General features: G+C 44.6%; 1 protein-coding gene across 2 annotated transcripts in view; it reads right to left on the bottom strand.

The window, feature by feature from the left end:
- Positions 1-7,056: 7,056 nt before the first annotated feature.
- Positions 7,057-22,346, bottom strand: part of PRR5L (proline rich 5 like) — a 33,169-nt gene continuing 17,879 nt past the window's right edge. The window contains exons 5-9 of one of the 2 annotated variants that reach the window (XM_009480983.1): positions 20,201-20,292; positions 16,742-16,882; positions 15,138-15,264; positions 7,405-7,439; positions 7,057-7,356 (exon numbers count right to left, since the gene is read on the bottom strand). In XM_009480983.1, the coding sequence (XP_009479258.1) occupies positions 7,057-7,356; positions 7,405-7,439; positions 15,138-15,264; positions 16,742-16,882; positions 20,201-20,292 (695 nt within the window). Of the gene's footprint in view, positions 7,440-15,137; positions 15,265-16,741; positions 16,883-20,200; positions 20,293-22,346 lie in introns of both variants that reach the window. The other variant, XM_009480982.1, reaches the window with a different exon arrangement.

Genomic DNA, 22,346 nt, shown 5'->3' with positions numbered 1-22,346 from the left:
AATGATGCAAACAGCCAGTGGATTAGATTAAGCACTGGGGAAAGTAAAAAAATAGGCTTTTAAAGATGGGCTTTTTTGTTTATTTGGTTGACAAGTGTGGGTGTCTTGTTCACACCAGCTTATACATTTTAATAAGCTAGGAGGGGGCTCATGGCAAATGCTGTCAGGCCTCATTTACTTCAGTGTTTATTTTCATTTCAAAGAGCTGGACTTTTAAAGACTAGGGGACACTCTTTGATGGGGGAATGGGATGGGTGGCAGCTGCTTTTTGCCGCAGTGCTGTTAAGGATGAGCCACCGCTTTTAACCAGGACTATGGCTGCAGTATGCAGAACGCCTCCAGTCTGCCTTTGGGTTTTCAGGGAAGAAAGGTGTCTAACATTTAAGAGCCAGAAAAGAGGCTGATGATCTCCAGTGCCAGGCTGAATGGAGGAGCTCAGAGGAGCTCCATCTGCACTACCAAATGCAGTGATGCTCAGCATTGTAATAGCTGCCCACCACTGACTTCTGAGAAAAAACTGAGGATGAGGGAAAATCACTGGAAATCCCCTCCCCAGCACTCACTCAAACTTGTAAAGGTGAATCATTCTGAATCCCTGAGATTCAAAGTCCCAGATGCACTTCGGAGCTCCCCTCCTGTCTCCACCAAAGGAAAAAAAAAAAGGATTTGAGCAGGGTGTTTCTTGTAAATATAGTGTGTATACCACCTAAGGGGGACTTTTCACATATACCATCAGTCCCCTCCTTCAGAACAGCCTCTCCCACCCTCTCATCTCTTATATCCAACCACACAGCAAATAAATAATAATTCATTGGCCTGAGATGAGCCTGAAGAAAGACAGCAGGTTTAGCACTTGTAATAGTGAAGCTGACCCTTAGAGATAGATATGCAGGAGACAAGGGAGGACTTCTTGTTTCTGCTCCAAGAGCCACTGATACATGTTAGTTGATAAGTGTTTACTGTGAAGTGGATTAAAATCCCACAGTGGAAAAGAGGGCTTGCTTACCAATAATGGGTGTAAATCAGTCTAAGAGGCCTACAGGGTAGGTGATGTATGGCACAGATTCTGTGGTTTGTCACTGACATTTAATATATATAAATTCTGTTACTTTCCAGGTAGTCCTGGTGCAGTACTGACTTGAACCCTGAGCTTTTCATAGCTGGCCCATCTGCTCTTTGAGGAGAACAAGCAATTTTCACAGGACTCATGCTTTCAGATTAAAAAAAAAAAAAAAAGGAAAAAATAATTTTCAATGATGACAGCAACCACAGAATACTTCTGTGTGTGAGCCAATGCAGCTGTCTTCATAAATTTTGAGATCGGAAAGAATGTTTCTGTGACTCCAATCTATTTTCCAATGTAACAGAGGTTGTTACTGCACAGTCTGTAATAATTATGCCACAAGAATTACAAACTAGCTCTTGGCATAAGTGGGAATTAGCTCTGAAGCCTAATGACAGACACTTCAAACAGTGACTCCCCGAATATTGCTGCAGTTTATAGCTACTGCAAAGCTGCTCTGTACTATGGTAGGAGTTTAGGGTAGGTGAGACCCTTCAAGCCATTGTATTTTTGGGTTTTTTTTTAAGGAGTTTGCTTTCCTTTTGCTCATTGAAAAGTCTGATGACCAAACTATAATTAAGCCTCTACCCCACCTTCTGTTATAACAATTATCTGGGAAAGATTAATCTAGTCAGCTATTTCCTTTACCTGTATATATTTCTTCTTCATTGTCCTCTCCCCTACAGATGTGTACCCTACACGCACACCTATATTTGTGGCCCAGAGACCATGTTGGCCATACACAACTACCAACTACTGATTAATGACAATTTTCGGTTCACTTATTTCCTCACTGAAAGTGCTATTTGTTTTTATCATTTGGACTGGAGAAACCCAAGCTGCCATTCCTTGGGTACTTAGGACAGCTTGCACTAGACCCAGAGAAGCACTTGGAGGGCATGAACTTACTGGCACAATTATACAGCACTTGCTCTCCCAGGTGGGAATAATGATTGGATATAACTAACATGGGTACCCAAGGTATCTTCAGGTGCGAGTAATGAATGAAGGGCAGCCAATTCACAGGTGGAAAGTGGCAGCTATTTTACTACATGCAGTTTTGAGCACCATATTAATGAGAACGTGCTGTTCCTTTGCTGCTAAGCTGCTTAAAATGCTGGCATTTCTGTTTTGAAGCTTTTGTTTATTTAGTTAAGTGCTTGGTGCCCTCACTGGGAGCTGTTGGGGTAGCAAGGGGGATAGTAAGCACTCTCCAAATGGGTGGGTAAGTAACAACAATCCTATTTAAGCTGTTGTTGTGCTGCTAGATCAACCTTCCGCATTTGAAAAATTAATAGGATGACTAAATATCTCCTCTTGCTCAGAGAGATACCAAATACTAGCCATGCTTTTCCTACTTTGAATTAAGTGGAAAATTTGTGGCAACTTTCCTATGGAGCTGGAGTGTTTGTGATTGAGACGCAAGCTGACTGAGGGCTGAATTTCCAGCTCACGTTCCCCTTGGAAACTCCCTGGGCACCGTGGGGCCTCCATGCCAGGATGTCTTGCTTTCCCACCTGCCTTTCTGAGCTTTGCTGCCAGGCTGCTGCGTGCAGGAAGTGGTGCTGACTCTGCAGAGACCCATCCTGCAGAGGGGTGGGGAAGGGGGCAGCTGGGGAGTGCAGACAACCTGGCCCCCCACCTCTCTTGGGAGTTTAGATGCCCGATTCGTGGCTTGATATAACATGCACTTTTTTTTCAGGAGTGGGTGGTTTACTGCACAGGGTAGGTTAACAGGAGGATGCGCTCTCCCAGTCTCCGCCACAGCCCGTTGAAGATATGCCACTGACCAAACCACAGAGGATATAGCGGGGCTAGGGAAAGGACCTGATGCTGGCTCGGTGAGGAGGAGCCCTGGCCTCCTGGCACGGATAGCTGCCTGCTGCACTAAAATTACTGGATAAAACACAATCACTTGCTTCTGCTGGCTGCAATTTCCACAGCTGATGATCTTTATCTGCCTCTAAATTTCAGTTGTGAATGAGGAGAGGAGCTCACTTTCACTTGTATAGCACCAATAGTTAAAAATCACCTTTCTTCAGCCTTTCCTAAGTATGAGAAAGACTCATAGAAAGTGTGAGTGTCACCACAGGGCCCTGCCTGCAGCTTTTAGCACAGAATTTGCAATTCTGGCTCTGGCAACTTGGTACAAATCAGTGTCATCAACTTTGGCTGAGTTTCTACACTGTTCACCTCCCCTTTCTCTTGCTGGAAATGCCCACACACAATACAAGGTGTGTGCCTGGTCCAGGAACGCTGCTGCTGGCATGGGGAAGGAGCCAGGCTGGGAAGGAACAGGGAATCCAGTTAGGGACACTGGCTACTTTGGTCTACAGCAGAATTAAGAAGTTCACATAAATAAGTACACCATAAACACCACAATTTGTCTCTCACTAGACACTCAGTTTCTGTTCTCTGGGACACACAGGCCGCCTGTGAGAGCCAAGCATTTTCAGTCTGTCAGCTCAGGGTTGTAAGCATCAAAAGACCATTCCTTCCAGGGGAACCCATTGCCATTCAGACCTAAAAAGAAAGGGCAATACCCTATGTCAGCATCAATCCAAACCCTGCAGCGCTCCCCCTGCTGCCACCAGTGCCAGCACCAAGATCTACTGCATTTCTTCAGAGAGAAAAAACAAAAAATAAACTGGCTTTCTGCCCACCTAGCTGGGGACTGAAGAAGCTCTGCTTGCTGGCAATAAAAACATGCTGCTTGCTTATGGGGAATGTCAGGAAAAAGGCCAGTTGTACTAAGAATAGCTTTCTGCTGAGATCCCCTCAGTAAGTTTATGACATAATTGTACAGACACAGAGAATAAATCACTTACCTTAATAAGAGGGTACAGAGTAAAAAGAGAAGACAGATTCGGTGACTCAATCTAGGTAATTATCCAGTTAGAAGATGACAGACTTTGGGAGGTGGTGAGAGAAATCCCTTCTTCCCATTTTAACAGCTCTTTGAGGAGGTTTTCTCAAGTGGATGACCATAAGAGTAGAAAAGACCTGCCCCGTGCCCCTGTCACGGCTGTGTGACATGGTGAGCAGTGAAGAAGTGTAACCCCAGACCCTGGACCCAAAATGCAAGTGTTTCTCACACTGCAGCTCTGGCCCAGGGACAGATTCTTTTCTCTTCGCTTCCAGGGGACTGAGCCTCTGCAGGCTGAGAGAATCCTCAGCAGACAGTGGCCACTCAGTGCTGCCCCACAGGTCTGCCCCCACGGTCCTTTGGTGCCAGCCTCTCACTGCCATCATGGCAGCCGCAGGGTGCAGTTTTCTGACCACTTCCAGGTTCACCCAGTCTGTCTGTAAAAGGTATGGGCTTGCAGAGGCTTGTGCATCTCACATGGCTGTAAAAGTGGTGCTTATGACCAGACCCTCAGTGTGGTTTACAGGACAAGTTTTGTTTACTTCAGTTTACAAAGTAAAGCCACCAGCTTTAATTCTCCCTAAACACCAAAACAAGTGGGGAAGTGCATGATTCAGAGTGGCTTGGTGCAAATTTTTGCAACGTAACAGACAAAAAATCAAAATAATTCAAATTATACATACATGTAAAACAAAAGAAATTCAAGTTAAAACCAGGACTGGATTCCTACTAGCCCTAGAGATGATCAAAGAATATGTCAGGAAATAAATAAATCATTCTAATTTTCACCATAAAAGAGGGCACTGCTCACTAATCCAAATGGTTTGGGTATTTACAGAAGGCAAATGGGTTAGAGGAGAAATAGAAAGAAGAAAAGTATTCACAAGAGTGAACTGAAATGCTGCAGGCTGATCACTTCCCCACATACCCCACTGTGACTAAGACAAGGCTTTAAATCACTGCAAGGGGCCAAAGGAATTCCTTTTGAGCAGGACACCATCATCTGCCCCATGCTGGAGGGACTGTGCCAAGGTAAGACCAGCATGGTCTACTAGGTTTGGCTGTCACCACAGAGATTCTGAAGCTCCAGCACAATCCATGGCCACCTTTGGGCAAATAAGTTGGCCTGGTCAGTCCAATTTATGAATAGGAGGGCAATTTATCCCAGAAGCCATCTGAAGGGAAGACTGCTTAAAGTCACATCTTCCTGGCTTCCACTGGAGCGTACATGCTCCGAAGAGGAGGCAACCAGCACAACTAAATCTCTGTTTTTCAACATGTAAGCACAGTTGGTGATCAAAACACTTGGCATTTCCACAAAGGCCAATAGCTAGGGTGCCTTAGGTGACTGCAAGAAAAAGCAGGCCCTTTCAAGTATCTCTTTCAACATTTGCAAACCACAGGAGACAAAGCAACACCTTTGTTTACAAAGGCAGTGTGGCTTGTGCTCATCACTGGTATTTCTGATGCTTTGTTACCAAATCTGCTTTCTTTTTGCTGCACATTCAAATCCTGACAGGTCAGAGGTGTACTTTCAGTGCAGCCAGTGGAGCAGAAGATGCTTAATGCCCAACAGAAGCAGGGCAAATTCTGCAGTTAATGTCATAGCATGCAAAAAGAACATCCTGAAGGCTCATCCTAACCTTCTGCTTCCTTGTCAAGACATATTCATTTACAGTCAATACCACAGGGACTAGATTCGAGTGACAGTGGTGTTATATTCATATTTTTAATGGGATTTGAAATTTAAGGCAGCATTTCAGTTCACCTCTAAGCCTGTAATTACACTTGCAAATCTGCTTAGCAAGACATCAGCAGAGTATCCTAGGGGACTGCTCAAACAGATTGGTTCTGTTCCCATAGAAGCAGCATTTGAGTACCAAGTGATGCTACAAAGCAGACACTGTGGACTGCAGTGCCTGACACAGGCACTTGCAAACTGGACCCACTCCTAATCTTCAAAATAAAAACCAGAACAAAGACTGCAAAGAGCCCTCGCTTTATCTTAAAAGCAACACTGCGCTGAGTCAGATACCACTGGAGGTCAGGAGCACTTCATGAATACACTACCAAGACAGGACTCCTTCCTACAGCCCACTGGTTATCTTTGGTCTCATGAAATCTGCAAGTGCTAAAAGTACCAGAGCAGCCCAAGGATGAAACCCTGTTTGTCACCTCCTGATCTGGCACCACGATAGCCCAGTGCTGAGAAGCAGCTTTATGTCTCCTGCACAAGTGTGGACTCTGCCCAGTGTCTCCTTCCCGAAGGAATCCATTTAGATTTCTCCTTTCATTGTAGCCCTACCACCACAGGAATTTTGAGAGCAAATTGATGCCACATGCCAGGATGCTCAGGACTATATTTTGCCCCCAATTTACACACCCACCCCTCCTTTGCACCCAGTTTACACCACCACCCCCAAAGATATGCCTGGAACCAAATGAAGTACATATGAAGTACTCAGCTGGGACTCCATGTATACTCGGTTCTCTTCAGGTCTAGGAAAAAAGAGTCTGATTTGTTCAGATTTGGACTTTTCATCCAAAGTGAAGGATCTCCTTCTCTCAAGAGCCACCTGAGCAGATCTTTCTGCAGGATGCAAATGGTTTCATCCCTGAGTTCAACTTTAAAAGAGAAAAATGTAGTCCTCAGCCATCACCACCCTAGCACCAGAAGCAAAGAGAACATTTAGCACAGAACTCTCTGCTGCAGGAACAAAGAGCAAACAATCAGCACAAAGCTGGGAAAGATGGAGGAAAACAGAAAGAGGCTAATTTGTATCATACCAAGGAAACAGAAGGAAGCCTGAGGCCAAAGGGTTTGGACTGGTAGAGGAAGAAAGCTTACAGAAGGCAGACTGCGCTGTTCAACAGTGAAACCTTTGCAGCCCTCAGTGCTCATTTGGGAGCAGCTTGGTACCTCCATCAACAATGATCCCAGACAGACAAGAAAAACAAATCTAGAGAGCATTCCCAAAGAGACATAAGATCCCTCTTATGGGGGGCCATAAGGACATTTCAATCACATGAGCAAAACTCAAATTTTTCTCTTTTTTCCCAGCAGGGATGACATGGCACTTTGTCCAGCTTAGTGCATACAGTTCTCCTCGCCTCAGCAAGACTTCTTCTAGCTGACCGATGTGCAGTTCAGCTCTGCAGGGTCCTGCCTACCTTCTGCCATGACTCCCTCTGGCCCATCAGCAATACTGGGCTCACTGGAGCACTGCCTGTGGCTAAAATTGGGCTGCAGGAGGAGGCATTTGTCGGTACTGTCTGACTCCTCAATCACCATTCCTGTGTGCATCATGGAGGCCATTGCCAGGAGTTGAATATCTGAGTGAGCATTGGCAACAGTGTGGCGACGGATGCTACCACATTTCTCCAGGTAAGCCTCACCCTCCTGCTCTGTCAGTGGGGTAAGGGCCATCTCGCTGGGCTGCCGGCTCGTCACCACGTGAGATGAATAATTCAGTACACCAGTCTTAGGACGGGATCTGGAGTACCGTCTCTCTGGAAGAGAAAAAGGAAACAGGAACCGTCAATAGGGCACAGACAAAGCATCACCCAAACTGCTAGGCTGGCCTCAGGAAACAGAGAGGACTCGGTGTGCAGCCACAGAGCGTCCCACCTCGTTACCACCATGGAACAGTCAGGTGCTCATTAGTTCACACTGCCGGGGGTTCGGAAAGGAGGTCTGCCTCTCCCCTGCTAAGGAGACACCTCCCATCCTGCTGTAAGGCAATAGTGCTGCTGCCTGGGAGACAAGTGAGCCAAAAAGTAATGAGTGCAGCAAAGGCACTTTCTTCAGCATCTCCTCTCTTACCCAGGGGGGGTGAGGACCAAGTAGGAGCTCTCACGTGCAGGCTCACTAAAGTCAGTGACACTAAAGTGGCACAAGTCCACAAAGAAACATTCAGTGATGGCCTGAGTTGCCATCCCTTTCTCTGGAAAATTTCTCTCAGGAGATGCCAGTAGCTGGTGTCAACATGAAATTCCTGATGCTTATATTGCACTGCCTCTCCAGCTGCCTAGGGAAAGGTGGTTCTGCTAGTATTACCCCACTATATTTTTTAAAGATTATGCAAGAAAAAGAGCATTTCATCCACTTTAAAACATGTCTGGGTTTGGGGCTGGACACTGAACACACCTAACAGCGCACAGCAACAGCCCACAACAGCCTGAGGAAAGGCACAGAAGAGGAAGGCAGTACTTGCAGAGCACAGGTGAAGGCGGTGACACAGAATTGATGGATGCAGGGTCTATGATCTGCTTGGAAAAAACATTAAGAGGGAAAAATGCCTGGTTTAAAACTCAAACCCAAGGCACAGTCCCCAGCCTCATATCATGAAGCACTGTTTAAATTCTGACACTGAAAGCTTTAAGAAAAACAGGGCTCTGAGTTTGTGCCTTGTCTTGCTGAAATTCACTCCCTAGCAGGCAGTATTACTTTTCACCTGCTGTCTTGCACTGTCATGCAACACTGTCATGTGGTGTTGAACACCTCATGTGGTCTACCCTAAAGCAGTTGATAAAGCTATTCCCTACCTGTCTCTCTGTTTCTCACCAACTTCCTTGAAGTGCAGGGTCTCATTTCATAAAGTCAGAAGCCTTTAAACCATATAAAATACTTCCACCAAGACTGCAGAGCATAAGAGAGTAACAAAACATAAAGCAAAGCACTCATCACTGAAGGTTATAAAAGATTTTTGGAAGCTTGTATCAGGAAGAAAAGCAGAAAACAAGCTCTATATTGTTGCAGGGAGGAACGGGTGAGCAGCCAAAGCTCCACCACTGGCAGCAGCCAAGCTATGACAACATTTCACCGTGCTGCTGCCAGTAATACATTCATTCAAAACGGTTCATTTCGTGCTTAAGAGCATGTGCAAATAATTTTTGAGGCTGGTTACATTAAATATACTCTTTAGGTGTCGTCTGCAGCTCAAGCCAGAGCAAGCTGTAGGGTTGGAGGGCATTGGGAAAAACTAATTTAAAGGGGAAGCCACACAAGCATCCTTCTGCTCTGCACCCCTCCCTGCAGCTCGATCGGCAGCGGCAGGCAGGGCAGCAGCAGGCGAGCAGCCTAGCACAGCACTGGCATCACCAAATCCCGCTCACTGCACTAGCATTCTGCTGCTGCCCATGCCTGGGTCTTGGAAAGTTACCCTGGCATAGACAAGACCAAAATAACACTGGTTTCATTAGCAGTAGCTGATTCTCCACCTTCACCAGTACTTATCAGGGCTTCTTCATTTCTCAATTTTGTGAACAAAGTGAAGTATTGATACCAAAGGAGAGAAGCCAGTGGTGGGGGCAGTTACACACGCACAACATTACATACCCAGGCTGAGATCTTTAAACGCATTTAGGTGCCCATCTCCTGTCTACATTAGGAAGTCAGACACCTTTAAGAGCTGTTCAGCTCTTCGGGTGAGAGGAGAGAGAGCTCAGTAGCCTCTTGAGGTAATGGTTCACTGCACTCCCCCATCCCACGATTTAATATTTACATTATGTCTACCCTGCAGTGGCTTCAGCTATGCAGAGGTGTCTTAGCTAACTAGAGAGGTCTGAGGAGGTTAAACTGAACTGAGCCATGTAAAACACTGCCAATTTTCCAGACTCCACAGCTGCAGATTCTGTAGGCAAGGGCTGAATCTTTGTTCTTCTCTGTTCCTATACAACACATTCAAAATTAAAACATGCTTCATTTAAACTGAGACAGCTTGCAGCCCTTCCCAAAAAGCCAGGATACACAGGAAAAAGAAAAATCATGGCCATGGCCTGATGTTCACTTAATAGATAAATAAAAATATTTTTGGTGAGAAAAAAGTGCCAGTTTTGTGCATAAACTTCTAGTGCTGCTGAAAGAGCCAAGCCTGATGACCTGAAAGATTAAACTCCACTAAGAGCAAGCATAACATAGGAAGCAATAATATAAAATCATTCCTGCCCAGCCTGGTGACTCTGCCTTCACATGAAATGGCAGAGATCCTGAGATCTTTTTCTGTCATGTCCTTGGCCGCTGTGGTAAAATGGTCAACTAGTATCATTAGTTACATCAACTACCATGGTAGTTTGTGATCCAGCCAGTCTGTATTCATCATTTCACAGGCTTATACATGATGTATATACTTGTGTACACTCTTGCATGGTTGTGTACGTGCACACACTCACTGACTAGCAGACTGCACAGAGCTGATGCATGTCCCAGTGTTTCAAAGTCTGGCATCATTCAGGTTTTTAAATATAATCAGAACCTGGATGGGGAGATTGTAAAAACCTGCTGGTATCGAAGGGAACACTGACAGTAATTCAGAAGACCACACTCTTCCCCTCAGACCTATATCAGCATGGAAACAGGAGCATTGCACCACCTACTGCGTGCAAAATTAAAGCAAAGGACTTGAGTTTGACTATACTGAAGTAACTACTGTAACCCAGAAACCCAGCAATGAGCAGAGGTTGAAAACCCACACAGGAATCTGGATGGACATGCAGGCAGCATGTGCTGGGGCTTGTGCTGCTACCTGTTTGCCTAAACCATGCAGCTGGTTACCAACGTGACCATATTTATACTAAAAGTAGACTCACATTTAGTCAGCATTTGCATGGCATGTTTTTTAAGTAAGCAATCAATCAATCAATAATAGTTTATCCTCAGCGCATACTTCAGTTTGGAGAAACTAAACTTTAACTCTTCTCCTCCCTTCTATTCTGTTAGTCAAGCTGCTACTTTCTGTCCCAGAAATACCAGCATTTTACCATACTCTTCTTGCCACCATGGTCTTTTGAGATGATTTGTTTGATGCTCAGACACTGTGCTTCAGACACAGCTGAATGTGAAACACTGTAGTAGACAGCAGAAGAGTTAACCAACCGACAGAAAAGGCCAGTTTTGAAAATTACTGCCCCGCCCACCCCAACTCCTCTTATGGTAGTCTTACCCACCAACCAGGACAACACTAGCACTTCACTGGTGGACTTGGAAACCCAACTGTTTAGGTATCTGAGTGCCTTTGATAACCTAGACCTTCATCTGTGTCAATCCCTGACCATAAAGTTTCACAGAAGTTGGGACAGAGGAGGGAGGAGGAAGGTGGTGGTGATATGAAATAAACTAAAGAGGTTAAAGGACAAAGTGCTCAAATTTTATCTGATCTAACCACAGGAATTATCCAGCTTCACAGCAGTACAGGAATGGTCCAGTATCCTGCTGTCACAGCAAAATGGGTAGGACTCCAGTGAAACATGTGTTGGAAGGACATGTGACAGAGCTGGTGGTGCTCAATGGAATTGGTTAGAAGAATTCTTCGTTCTCCCCCCACCAGCAAACATTTTACCTGAAGTTGTAGCTGTAAGAGGTAGGACTGGAAAGGCTTGCCTGGGCAGTTACAGGAGGCCAGGCATTGTGTAACTAACACAAGAAGAGGAAAGGCAATTTGGTTGCCATCTACTAAGGTTACTCAGTCTTCAGCTCGACTGAGGAAACAGGCTTGGCTTTTGACTTCTGAATTTGCTGATTCAGTTAAGACCTGATAGAATCATAGAATCATAGAATCATAGAATCATCTAGGTTGGAAAAGACCTTTAAGATCATCCAGTCCAACCATTAACCTACACTACCAAGCCCACTCTAGACTAATCAAGGGTAGACCAGACTAAACCATATCCCGAAGTGCCACATCTACCCGTTTTTTAAACGCCTCCACGGATGGGGACTCCACCACCTCTCTGGGCAGCCTGTTCCAATGCCTGACCACCCTTTCCGTAAAGAAATTTTTCCTAATTTCCAGTCGAAACCTCCCCTGGCGCAGCTTAAGCCCATTTCCTCTTGTCCTATCGCTAGCTACTTGGGAGAAGAGACCAACACCCACCTCACTACAACCTCCTTTCAGGTAGTTGTAGAGAGCGATAAGGTCTCCCCTCAGCCTCCTCTTTTCCAGGCTAAACAACCCCAGTTCCCTCAGCCGCTCCTCATAAGGCCTGTGCTCCAGACCCTTCACCAGCTTCGTTGCCCGCCTCTGAACACGCTCCAGCACCTCAATGTCTTTCTTGTAGTGAGGGGCCCAAAACTGGACACAGTATTCCAGGTGCGGCCTCACCAGCGCCGAGTACAGGGGGACAATCACCTCCCTGCTCCTGCTGGCCACAGCATTCCTGATACAAGCCAGGATGCTGTTGGCCTTCTTGGCCACCTGGGCACACTGCTGGCTCATGTTCAGCCGGCTATCTACTAACACCCCCAGGTCCTTTTCGGCCAGGCAGCTTTCCAGCCACTCCTCCCCAAGCCTGTAGCGTTGCATGGGGTTGTTGTGACCGAAGTGCAGGACCCGGCACTTGGCCTTGTTGAACCTCATACAGTTGGCCACGGCCCATCGATCCAGTCTGTCCAGGTCCCTCTGCAGGGCCATCCTACCCTCGAGCAGATCGACACTCCCACCCAATTTGGTGTCGTCTGCAAACTTACTGAGGGTGCACTCGATCCCCTCATCCAGATCATTGATAAAGATATTGAACAAGACTGGCCCTAAAACAGAGCCCTGGGGAACACCGCTCGTGACCGGCCGCCAACTGGACTTAACACCATTTATCACTACTCTCTGGGCTCGGCCACCCAACCAGTTCTTTACCCAGCGATAGGTGTCTGCTCTCATTTTCTCCCCACAACAGTAGCAAAGACATTCTTAAGACATTAAGAAATACTTTCTAATGCCAAGGGTAAGGGCTGCAAGAAACTGCACAGAGGAGTTGAGGAGCTTCCCTCAATGGCAGTTTTTAAGAGCAGGTTAGCTGTAGAGATGGCTTACATATGACTGACCAGGTAGTGAGAGAGATGGACAGTGAGGAATTTCTCCACATTTATTCTCTTCAAGGGAGGGATGATGTGACTCTTTTGAGGAAAAAATATCCACAGATTATTTTTGTGCAACAAAATTAAAGTCCTTTATGATGAGAATCAGGTAAAAATTAGGCTAAACTCTGAATATTCATTTATTGCTTCACTTTTCCCCCTTTACTTTCTTGGCCACAAAAGGCAGTCTCTTAAGGGAGTTATCATGCATAGTTTAACTAGAGATTTTATTTCTATTTTGGTGCATTATGGCCAGGAACATAAACGGGGAGGAGTTTTTAAGAGATTTTTTGCAAGCAAACTCAAATCAGCAGTGATGTTAGGTTTAATACATGGGGGGAATAGGGGGAAGGTTTTATCTTCCCTGTTGCAAATTTAAACATTGTTTCCTAGACAACTGGATCCCTTCAGCATACTCCATCTTTACAATGCAGGTTATGGATAACTTACATGGGCAAAGCAAGAAGGGTGGTAACAGAAGAGCAAGTGGGGACACCGCCCTCTATGAATCCCCTCTGTGAGCTGTCCTGTCCCCTTTCACACCTATCCCTTCTGCACTCCTCTCTCACTTTAAATCAAGTTTAAGATACAGCAGCCTTGCAGGCTGAAGCCTTATGTGTATTCACAGCTGTGATCAGACACCTCCAGTCACATTTCTCAATACTCATTTGTTAAGAGCAGTGCAGAGGGCAGTTTGGCCTGCATAGCATCTGTTGAGAATGCAAGCATACCCAAAGCCCAACACTGCATTTCCAAAAAGCTACTACAGGGAACCTACTGGGCTCCATCATCATTACAGGCTGTCCAGTGAGAGAAGAAACTGGTTCTGAGAAAGAAAAAAGGTAACAGAAAGAGGGAGAAAGGAAGAGAAAGAAGTTTTATTAGAAGTGGAAGTTAAGGAAAAGAAACCCCTACCACAGCAGGACTTTGAGAATACCAAGATTATTTGCAGAAAAGTGCTTGTCTGCTGTCACTGTTGTGTAATGCAAACACAAGTTTGTTCTTTCTTCCCGCTCAGCACAGGGTGGAACAGGGGCAAAAGGCCGCCATGGAAATACACACAAATAAATGACAGCTAAAATCAAAGTAAATACAATGATTTTAAGGCACATAAACTTTACAAGGCCAGTTCATATGAATTTTTTTTTTTTTTTAATGACACTAATGCCTTGTTCAGCTGGTGGAAATCCAGGATGGATAGAAACTTGAGTACAGGTCAGGCAGCTACCTTTCAAACTATCCCAGCAGCATGCAGATGTCCATAAACAGCAAAACAATCAAATTTGTCAAAGCTCAATTTTATGGGGGGATGTGGTTTAGATTTAGCCTCAGGATCAGGTCTGCAAATCAATGCTGGACTGTATAATCATGTTCACTTGCATAAAAGATATTTAATTGCCCAACAACCACAAGAACAAAAACCATGAGCCATAGTTTGCCTAAAGTGATGCCACGAGTTTGTTACAGGCACAGATCATCTGAGTCCTGTAAGTCCTTCTACCGCAAGACCATCTTCTCTCCTGTGACACTAAGGTGTAGTACAAGACAGGTTGTTTGTCTCCAGCTTGCTACAACTTGCATCGAAGCAAAAGCTAAAAGTCTCCTCCTATAAAAACAGGAGGAGACTGGAGCTTTCTTCACTTGTTCTGTTTACATCTTCTTGGCTATCAAATCAATATCACTACGACCATTTTTAGCTAGCCAATCTCTTCTCACTGGCCACGTGTGTAAGCAGAGCTCCTGGATCATGTGTGGAGAAGTTTTCCACTATAAGCATTCCCTTTCTGAAGTGAAGTGCCAGTTCTCTCACCTAGACCCATTTATCCACAGTTTAAACAGATTATTTTTTTAAACAGAGTCCTCAGATGGAAGGAAGACTCCATGCAAAAAAACCCTGTAATCCCTCAGAATGAGTATCCAACAGTTTTGCTGTTTGTGAAGGCTGGCTGATGCAGCAGTGAATGTGGGAATCCAGGCAGCTGAAGTGGGCTAGCAAGCAGGGACAGAGAGCAGGCAGCAAAGAATTGGGTGCAGTCTCTCACTGGGGTGAGAGCAGTACGTCAGGCATGGACCATGGAGTTTTAAAACCCAGCCCATCTCCAGAGGGGAGACTTTGCACGTGTGTGTGTGCAGTAGTGGGGCAGTAATAGTTCACTCTGTCATGGCAAATAAAACGTCTGTCACAAAAATCTACATTCAGAAACATATTAATCAGGACCTTGTGGAGGGTTTTTCAGCCTTTGTTTTCTGCCTCTCATGGATGCATGCACTGTCTCTTTTTCTATCACAGATGTGCATTGCCTCACATTAACGAACCTGTGTAGCCCAAAAAGAGCTTCTGTACAATGTGCATGTCTTACCAAGCAAGCAGGTGCTACCAGCGAAGCTGTGATCCTCACACAAACCCAAGTACGGCGATACCACTTGCTTGACCAGTTCTTCGAGCTGTAGGTAGCCCTCACTGGGGCCAGTAGGCTCATGGACACTCTGAAATTCAAACATAAAAGGTCAACATTACCCTTACATAGTTTTGAGTAAGGTTTTTGAATAAAGCCTGGGGTATGTCAAATATCTCTGCACTGGAATATCCCAACCATATCGGTAGACCATTTGGAGGAGCACAGCTGATAAGCCCAAATGGAGGTTTGGGTACCATTCAGGTCAACCTCCTTGTTAAGTCACAGCCATAACCCCGTGGACATCGAGCACCTAGCTGTCTTTTTTCCGACCAAGGGATAGGAAGGTACAAGATACACTCACACTGAGGATTTGCACAGTGTAACTACAATGATATAATTATACCAGGGCAGTTCTACCAGGAAATGTCTCTTTTTAGAAAAGCCTTAACACACCTTGGGTAAAGCATTGCTCTTTTCCTAGGCAGGACTGCAGAAAAAGAACTCTCTGTAGTTCAGCTTACAGATGTGAAGATGGTAGATAACACTAACCAATTTAACAGTAATTTCAGAAACCGTTCACAGACTTAACTTCCTGCAAAGCCTCAATAAGCTTTTCTTTCTCAAATGAGTCACTTCGAGACCCTCTTTGCGCTCAAGATTCTTTTATTAAAATATTTCAAGGAAATTGAGCTAGCACTTTAGTATCTCCTGCTATAACAGTCTGGGCCACTGAGAACATCAGAACAGTGAGAACTCATACAGAAATACCAGTTTAGCCACTTCACAATTTTGATTGTACTTCAAAAAGTTTCATTCCCCGTCACTTATTATAAGGTATATTGGAGAATAAATAAAAATGAGAGGAACCCAAACAGCCACCTGTAATATGGTATTTTGCAGGACTGTCAGGCTGGGAGTTATAAAAAGATAAAACAGCTGGTATACTTGGCTGTATTTGGCATGCTTGGAAAATATTTTCTTGAGTCTGGATAAAGAGGATAGTCCTCACAGAAGGTCTGGGTCTCTTGGGAGAGGCCTTTGGAATATGTATAGCATTTTGTCTGCTGCCAAAAGGTATTCCTCCTCTCATGGGCACTGCTTAGCATCCCAACCAGCCCAGGGGCCAGTGTTGGGCAGCCAGCAGCCACAGCTCATTCAAATTCCACAGTCCGCTGTGATGGAGACTCGCCCTGTCATTGCAAAGCTGAGAAACCAGGAGAACTAGAGCACAAAGAGGCATTCAGAGAAGCTGGGAGTTGAAAACTGATGTGAAAAAAGAGTCCTGAGACTGTTCCTAGCTGGGGAGGAAAGGTACCAAGAAAAATACAAACACCGAAGAGCAGAACCCGGCCCTTTCACAGCAACATCCTTACCTGTTCCCGGGAAAGGTCAAGACATTCAAATTCAGCTCTCATTTCTACATTTACCGCTCCCAAATAAGCACACATGACTTCCCCTTCATCACACCCTCTACCCTCCCCACTCTCCTTTCCAGGGTTTGTATTAGTTCAGTGAGGTCAAGATACCCAAGTGGAGTCAGATGAAGAAGAGCAGAGGCTCCCCACCTGCAGAATTAACAGCATCTGGACAATGGAAGCTGGGAGCTTTGTCTGGACCAGAGGAAGAATTTCTTCCAACTTTACTTTTAGCAAGACCAAGTCTCTGAAGCCAAGAAGAGCAATCTGACGAATAGTCAACTCCTGACCCTAAAAACCACAGAAGGCAAAATCCAAGAGTTGGTAAAGGGACATGTGAGCATCGCACCAACACATGTATGCACACAGTATTCTGCCCATTGCTGCTGTGGCAAAGCACCTCCCAGCTGCTCAGGTTGAGGATTCATGGTACTCTTCGGTCGCTTTCCTCTCAGTATCTGTCCCACACAAATTCTGAAATGAGTAACATCTCATCTGAGGTGCCACTAGGTTTGGAGTGAAGCCAAAAATGGGCCTGTATTTCACCAAAAGACTACACATTCATGAAACCCAACTGCCGTCCAATTTGGTCACAAATATCCAAGGCCCAGGATGGATGCAGCTCGTGTTTTTGCCACTCAGAGCTGAGAAACCAGAGAAGGTTTGGTAGGCAAAGAGGTTGGTACAGAGTATTCCTTAACTAAGCCTACCTCTGGTCTGTGTTGGATCTTCTTTTTGCCCAATGTCTGTACTTTAGACCTTGCTGATATGACAAAAGTCCACAATTCAGTCCATTACAGATATTAGGATTTAGGCTAGAGCAAAGCTAGCGAGACTGTACCAAACATCATTTTAAAAAGCAACAGCTTTGATTTCCACCACAAGGCGCTGTGTGTCTCCTCTCTGTTACTTTTTTACATCAACATCACAAGTGAGCAGGCGTAACAGATGAAGATGTTGTAATATTTCTCAGCATATTTAAACACAGTTGGACTCCATTTGGCATTCTGGTGCTACTGCCTTTCCTTCTGCTATGCTTAATGTCCGCATGAGTTTCTCTTGCCCCACTGCAGCTTAACAGCAGAAATTTTCCTCCCAGCCCTGCCCAGCACTTTCCAGCCTGAAGAGTTTCCCTTGTGCTTCCCAGCACGTTAATCTCTGCCCCACGGTCAGTCTGGGAACCATTTTATGGTCTCCATAACACGCTCAACATGGCAAATATTTAGCTGGAAGGAATTAACAACAGTTAATCATTAATTCATAATGGGTTTAATGTCATAATTAACAGCATCATCAATATGTAAATAAGAATTAAAGCAAATAGTCTGGAGGGCAGCTTGGCCATAATAAAAACACTTTGCTGTTTTAAACCATCACTGCGTGTTTAGAAACATGGAACTGTAGAAAAGACCAGTCCGTATCTCTGAATTATATTTTCAGCACACTTTTTGTTTATGTCATGCAGTTTAGTCCCATTAACTTCATACCCCATTTCAAAATGCAAACATTTTGCTGTGCCAAACAAAACAAGCTTTGCTATTCTTTTTCCACACTGAGTAGTTACATCAACAGCTGCAACTATACTAAAGCCAGTGACCTGTTTACATAGTTTCCCTCTGTACAGCAATTTAACCAACTTGGCTGCTTAAAGGTCATAATTCTGCAGCAGCTATGAGCCTCAGGTTTAAACTTAGCTGCGATAGGAAGTTACTTCTAGTTATTACCTTTGGTTACATATGCTCACACATTTGGCTGACTTACTTTCATTCTGACTGAATGGGCAGTTGCTGGGATCACAGAAGAGCACAACTAAATAACCATGTTGACATTTACAGCAAAGTATGGGGAACCAACAACAAACTGACTTTCCCATCTACCAGAGTAGCGCATGAAGAACTGTGACTTGGTAAAAGAACTCTGCTAGATGAGCTCTCTTCACCATATAAATAGGTACATACAGTTCCCTACTAGTAGGAAGAGCCCAGTCTTGTTACTGGGGCACTGGCCTGGGATAAGAGCAATTTCTTATTTCTCACTGCACCAGTAGCCTAGGGCAGCTTACTCGGAGTCAAATTCTTGGATGTATTTAGGCAGTTTAAATCCATATATTTGTGTAGGACTTAGATGCCTACAAAGATTTAAATATGCTGTCTGTTATCTTTCAGTTCCTCATCCATAAAATGGCAATACTTCCCTAACTTCACAGCTTCTATGAAATATTTTTGAGTGACTCAGATATTGTGACAAGACAAATCCAGTAAGAAAGTTAGGCTTTCAAAGAATCTCAACATCCTATAGTGATGCTTTCACCACTACCACCAAGTTACTTCCAAAAGCTGCACCCACTGTGCAGTAACTTTTGTTCAGTTTCTCATTAGAGACATTTAATAGCAGGGGAGTAGATTTTTCTGATAAGTGGCAGAATTATTAGCATCAGTGGGTATGACACACAGTTAGCTCAGCTGTTTCCACAGTGCACAGATAGCTGCAGTGAGACAAAGCCCTGCTTTAATAGATTAGGTCACTCCCTGACTGAGAATTAGCTGCAAAAGAAGAGGAAGGGAGGATATTATAATTGCGCAGTTTTACCTGTCAAACACCTACCTTTAAGCATCTGCAGCAAGGAAAGAGTAAAAATAAACACAGTAGAAAGGTTAGTGTCTGTCTTTACAGAAGTCCTTTCTCTTTTAGGAAATGCCAACTTTAATAGGATTAGAGGAAAAGGGCAACCTTTGAGCTTTACCTGCTGCCTTTCAAACAATACAAGGGAAAAATAATTGTAAAAGGCTCTGGAAAGCATGTCTTGTGGAAGAGGCAAAAGTCAAGAGGAGGCGGCTAGCATTTCCATGAGCATCAGTCTCATGAGGTACATTTTTCTTTTCCTCTGATGGAAAAGAAGATCAAAATAGGCTGGGGAGGTAATTAGACTACTTGCATGGAAACCCTGACTAAAACTACATTAAAAAATGATACAGCTCAACACTTTTGATGGGATACTCAGCTTTCAAAATACCCAGTGTAAACAGGTCTTACATAAAGTTGTTCATTCATCCTTTACCCATAGATTTACTTGTCCCGTTATTAAAGCTTAACAAAACCCAACAGAGGATTTTCCAAAGGCACAACTGGGACATAAGCCCTCCAAAAGTAGTTAGGGTGACTTAAACACATTTGCTCCTGATCTAGTCTTCAGATTTTCCCCTCTGAAGACAAGTTGTCACTGTTGTCATCTGCACCAACAGAGTACCAGGTATTTAAAAATGGAAGAACTATAAATACAAATGGCCCAGAGCTTCAGTCTAGACAAGATATAGTCCAATAGTTTCAGGTTCAGGCTTAGCTAAGCACAGACAGAGGGCAGACAAATGGGAATAAATTCAGCCCAAAACATTGTGCTTGCCCAGTAATTTTAGCAGTCCTTCTTACACAGTTAATGCTGATTTGGGCAAACTCTACTTCCTCACAGACTTAGTTTAAAGGTTTTGAGACCTGTTTAGCCACTGGCCAAACAGTGCTGCTGGAACAGAAGAGAAGTTTCCATGTGCCATTAGCAGACCTTGCAGTTACATTGCCTCACCTGACTAAAGACTGAATTATAATTAAGATTACCTGGACTGGGTAGAATATTGCCTGGAGTGTAGGAAGAGTCTCTGTAAAATAGTGATCCCAGATTTCAGACAGGACATCAATGCGATCCTCACCTGTGGAAACAAATATTGGGAGCAAGAGCTTTAGCAACAGGGACACTAAAATCAAGTGGAATTTTCCCACTACTCTAATTCCCCAAATAAGAGATACAAACCCACCCTTCACACTCACAGTTTCTGCCCAAAACTGGACATCACTCAGCTAAGCTTTGCCTTAACTGACAGAGTCATAAGGCTCTGACCATAAATTGCACTGTTGCTTACTGCAAAAACGACAGCTCTGTGCAAAACATGAGACCAATTCCAACAAAAGCGTGAAGCCCCTCTTCAACTGGAGGCTTTAACTCCACTGCAAAGAATTGTGTAATCTCACAGCTCACAGTTAGCATGCTCAACTAGCATGGGAGCACAGCCGCACATTAGCAGCTGAATCTGAAAACCAGCAAGTCACAGCCAACATCAACTGTTCTGCAGCAACTGAGTCAGGGAGACCATTTACAAGAGCTGAGCCCCCTCCAGCATCCCCCCACTCCCAAGCACAGACACAGCAGTCAGGACCCTGATGAGCCACAAAGCCATGGTGCTCCTTTCAAACATGGCATTTGGGAAGGTTCCTGAATGAAATCCACTTGTGGCCACCCCTCATATGACTCTGACTTGAACCAACATCCACAAATGTAAGTGAGCATTTAAAATCAAGGCAGACTAAGTTATGCAACTCGTGATTACCGTAACAGGAATACAACTGTGGTCAAAAGCCTATTATTAACAAAAAATGCTTTACTGAACATAATTGTTTGAATAGACATTTTAAATTATGCTCATAGGCTTGACTTACAGAGCTGTGTGTTCCTCAGCATTTGGGCCCCAAGCTTCTAAGTTTTTTAGGAGACTTTTCCCATCCCAAAGGCCAAAGGTTTGCAATGTTTTTTCAAGTTGTAGATACATTCCGCAGAAATTTCACGTGCAAATACAGACCCAGGTTTAATAGCACAAGTTTCTGACAAAAGGATTTTCCAGGATACTTTCCACGAAGCCTCAGCTAGCACTCACAAGCAGTCAGGACTCAAGGATCAGTAATGGAAGACAGCTGCTCAAGACAGCTTTGAAGGCTCAGCCTCAAGATGACTAAAGGCCCTACATGAGGAACTGGAACACACATAAAATTACAACTCAAAGGAGCCTTATCACTGCGTACTGAAGTGCTTTCCCTATCTGGAGACTTCCATATGGGCTTTCACTGTGCTTGCCCATGGGTTGTGCTGCTTAGGACATGGCCAGAGAGCAGACAGCCAGCAGGACCAGATCCTGCAAATGTTTCCTTTCGAGCAGAGAGCCCACTGACAACCACAGGAGGGTTCAGAGGAAGGCTTCACTGTGTCAGGTACCATGCCGGCTTCAAAACTGGAACTGCAGGCAGACGAGCACCTACCCAACACCCCCATAACAGCTACGCATTACCAGAAATTCTCAACTGTAAGCGAAAAAGACAACAGGAAACAGACTAATTGAATGTTTAAATTTTTCCCTCCTCTGCCTCCTCCCCAGGACTGCAATGCTTTGGTGTGTGGAGCCAGAATTAAATGTCATAGATCACTTCTCCTTCTGAAGGGGAAGGTGGAATGGTTTGTTTCTTCAAGAAATCATAAATCCTACAGGCATTGAAAGAGATTCTGACAGACTGTATAAAGAAAAATCATGTTAAAATAAGAGGCTGTGATTTGAAAAACAGACGCAGTAAAACATTGCCATGCCCTGCAGCAGGAACGTTATTCCATCTCTGAGTACTGGGACAGTAGAAATTTTCCAGGAAGACAGAGCTAACTGAGAAGCGTGTACAAGAAGTTCTTATTGTTGTGACCACAAGAGCTGCAACAAGCCTACACATTATGAAAGAACGGTGCCCATGAGTCATCTCCTTCAGAGATGCCAGCCTACACGGGCAAAGTAGCTCCAGTGTCACTTCAAACTAGAGACAAAAAAATGAGGCATAGAAAGAGGGTTTTGCTGTCTGCTTGGGAAGCAGACAAACTTACCCAAACTACTTGAGCAGCTGCAAACTACTCCTGGGCAGCTCTCAGCTTATTACAGACTGGAACTCAATTTTC

The sequence above is a fragment of the Pelecanus crispus genome, chromosome 6 (genome assembly GCF_030463565.1).
Source record: "Pelecanus crispus isolate bPelCri1 chromosome 6, bPelCri1.pri, whole genome shotgun sequence".
Lineage (NCBI taxonomy): Eukaryota > Metazoa > Chordata > Aves > Pelecaniformes > Pelecanidae > Pelecanus > Pelecanus crispus.
The sequence above is the reverse complement of the archived record's forward strand: the minus strand, read 5'-3'. Positions and strand labels throughout refer to the sequence as shown.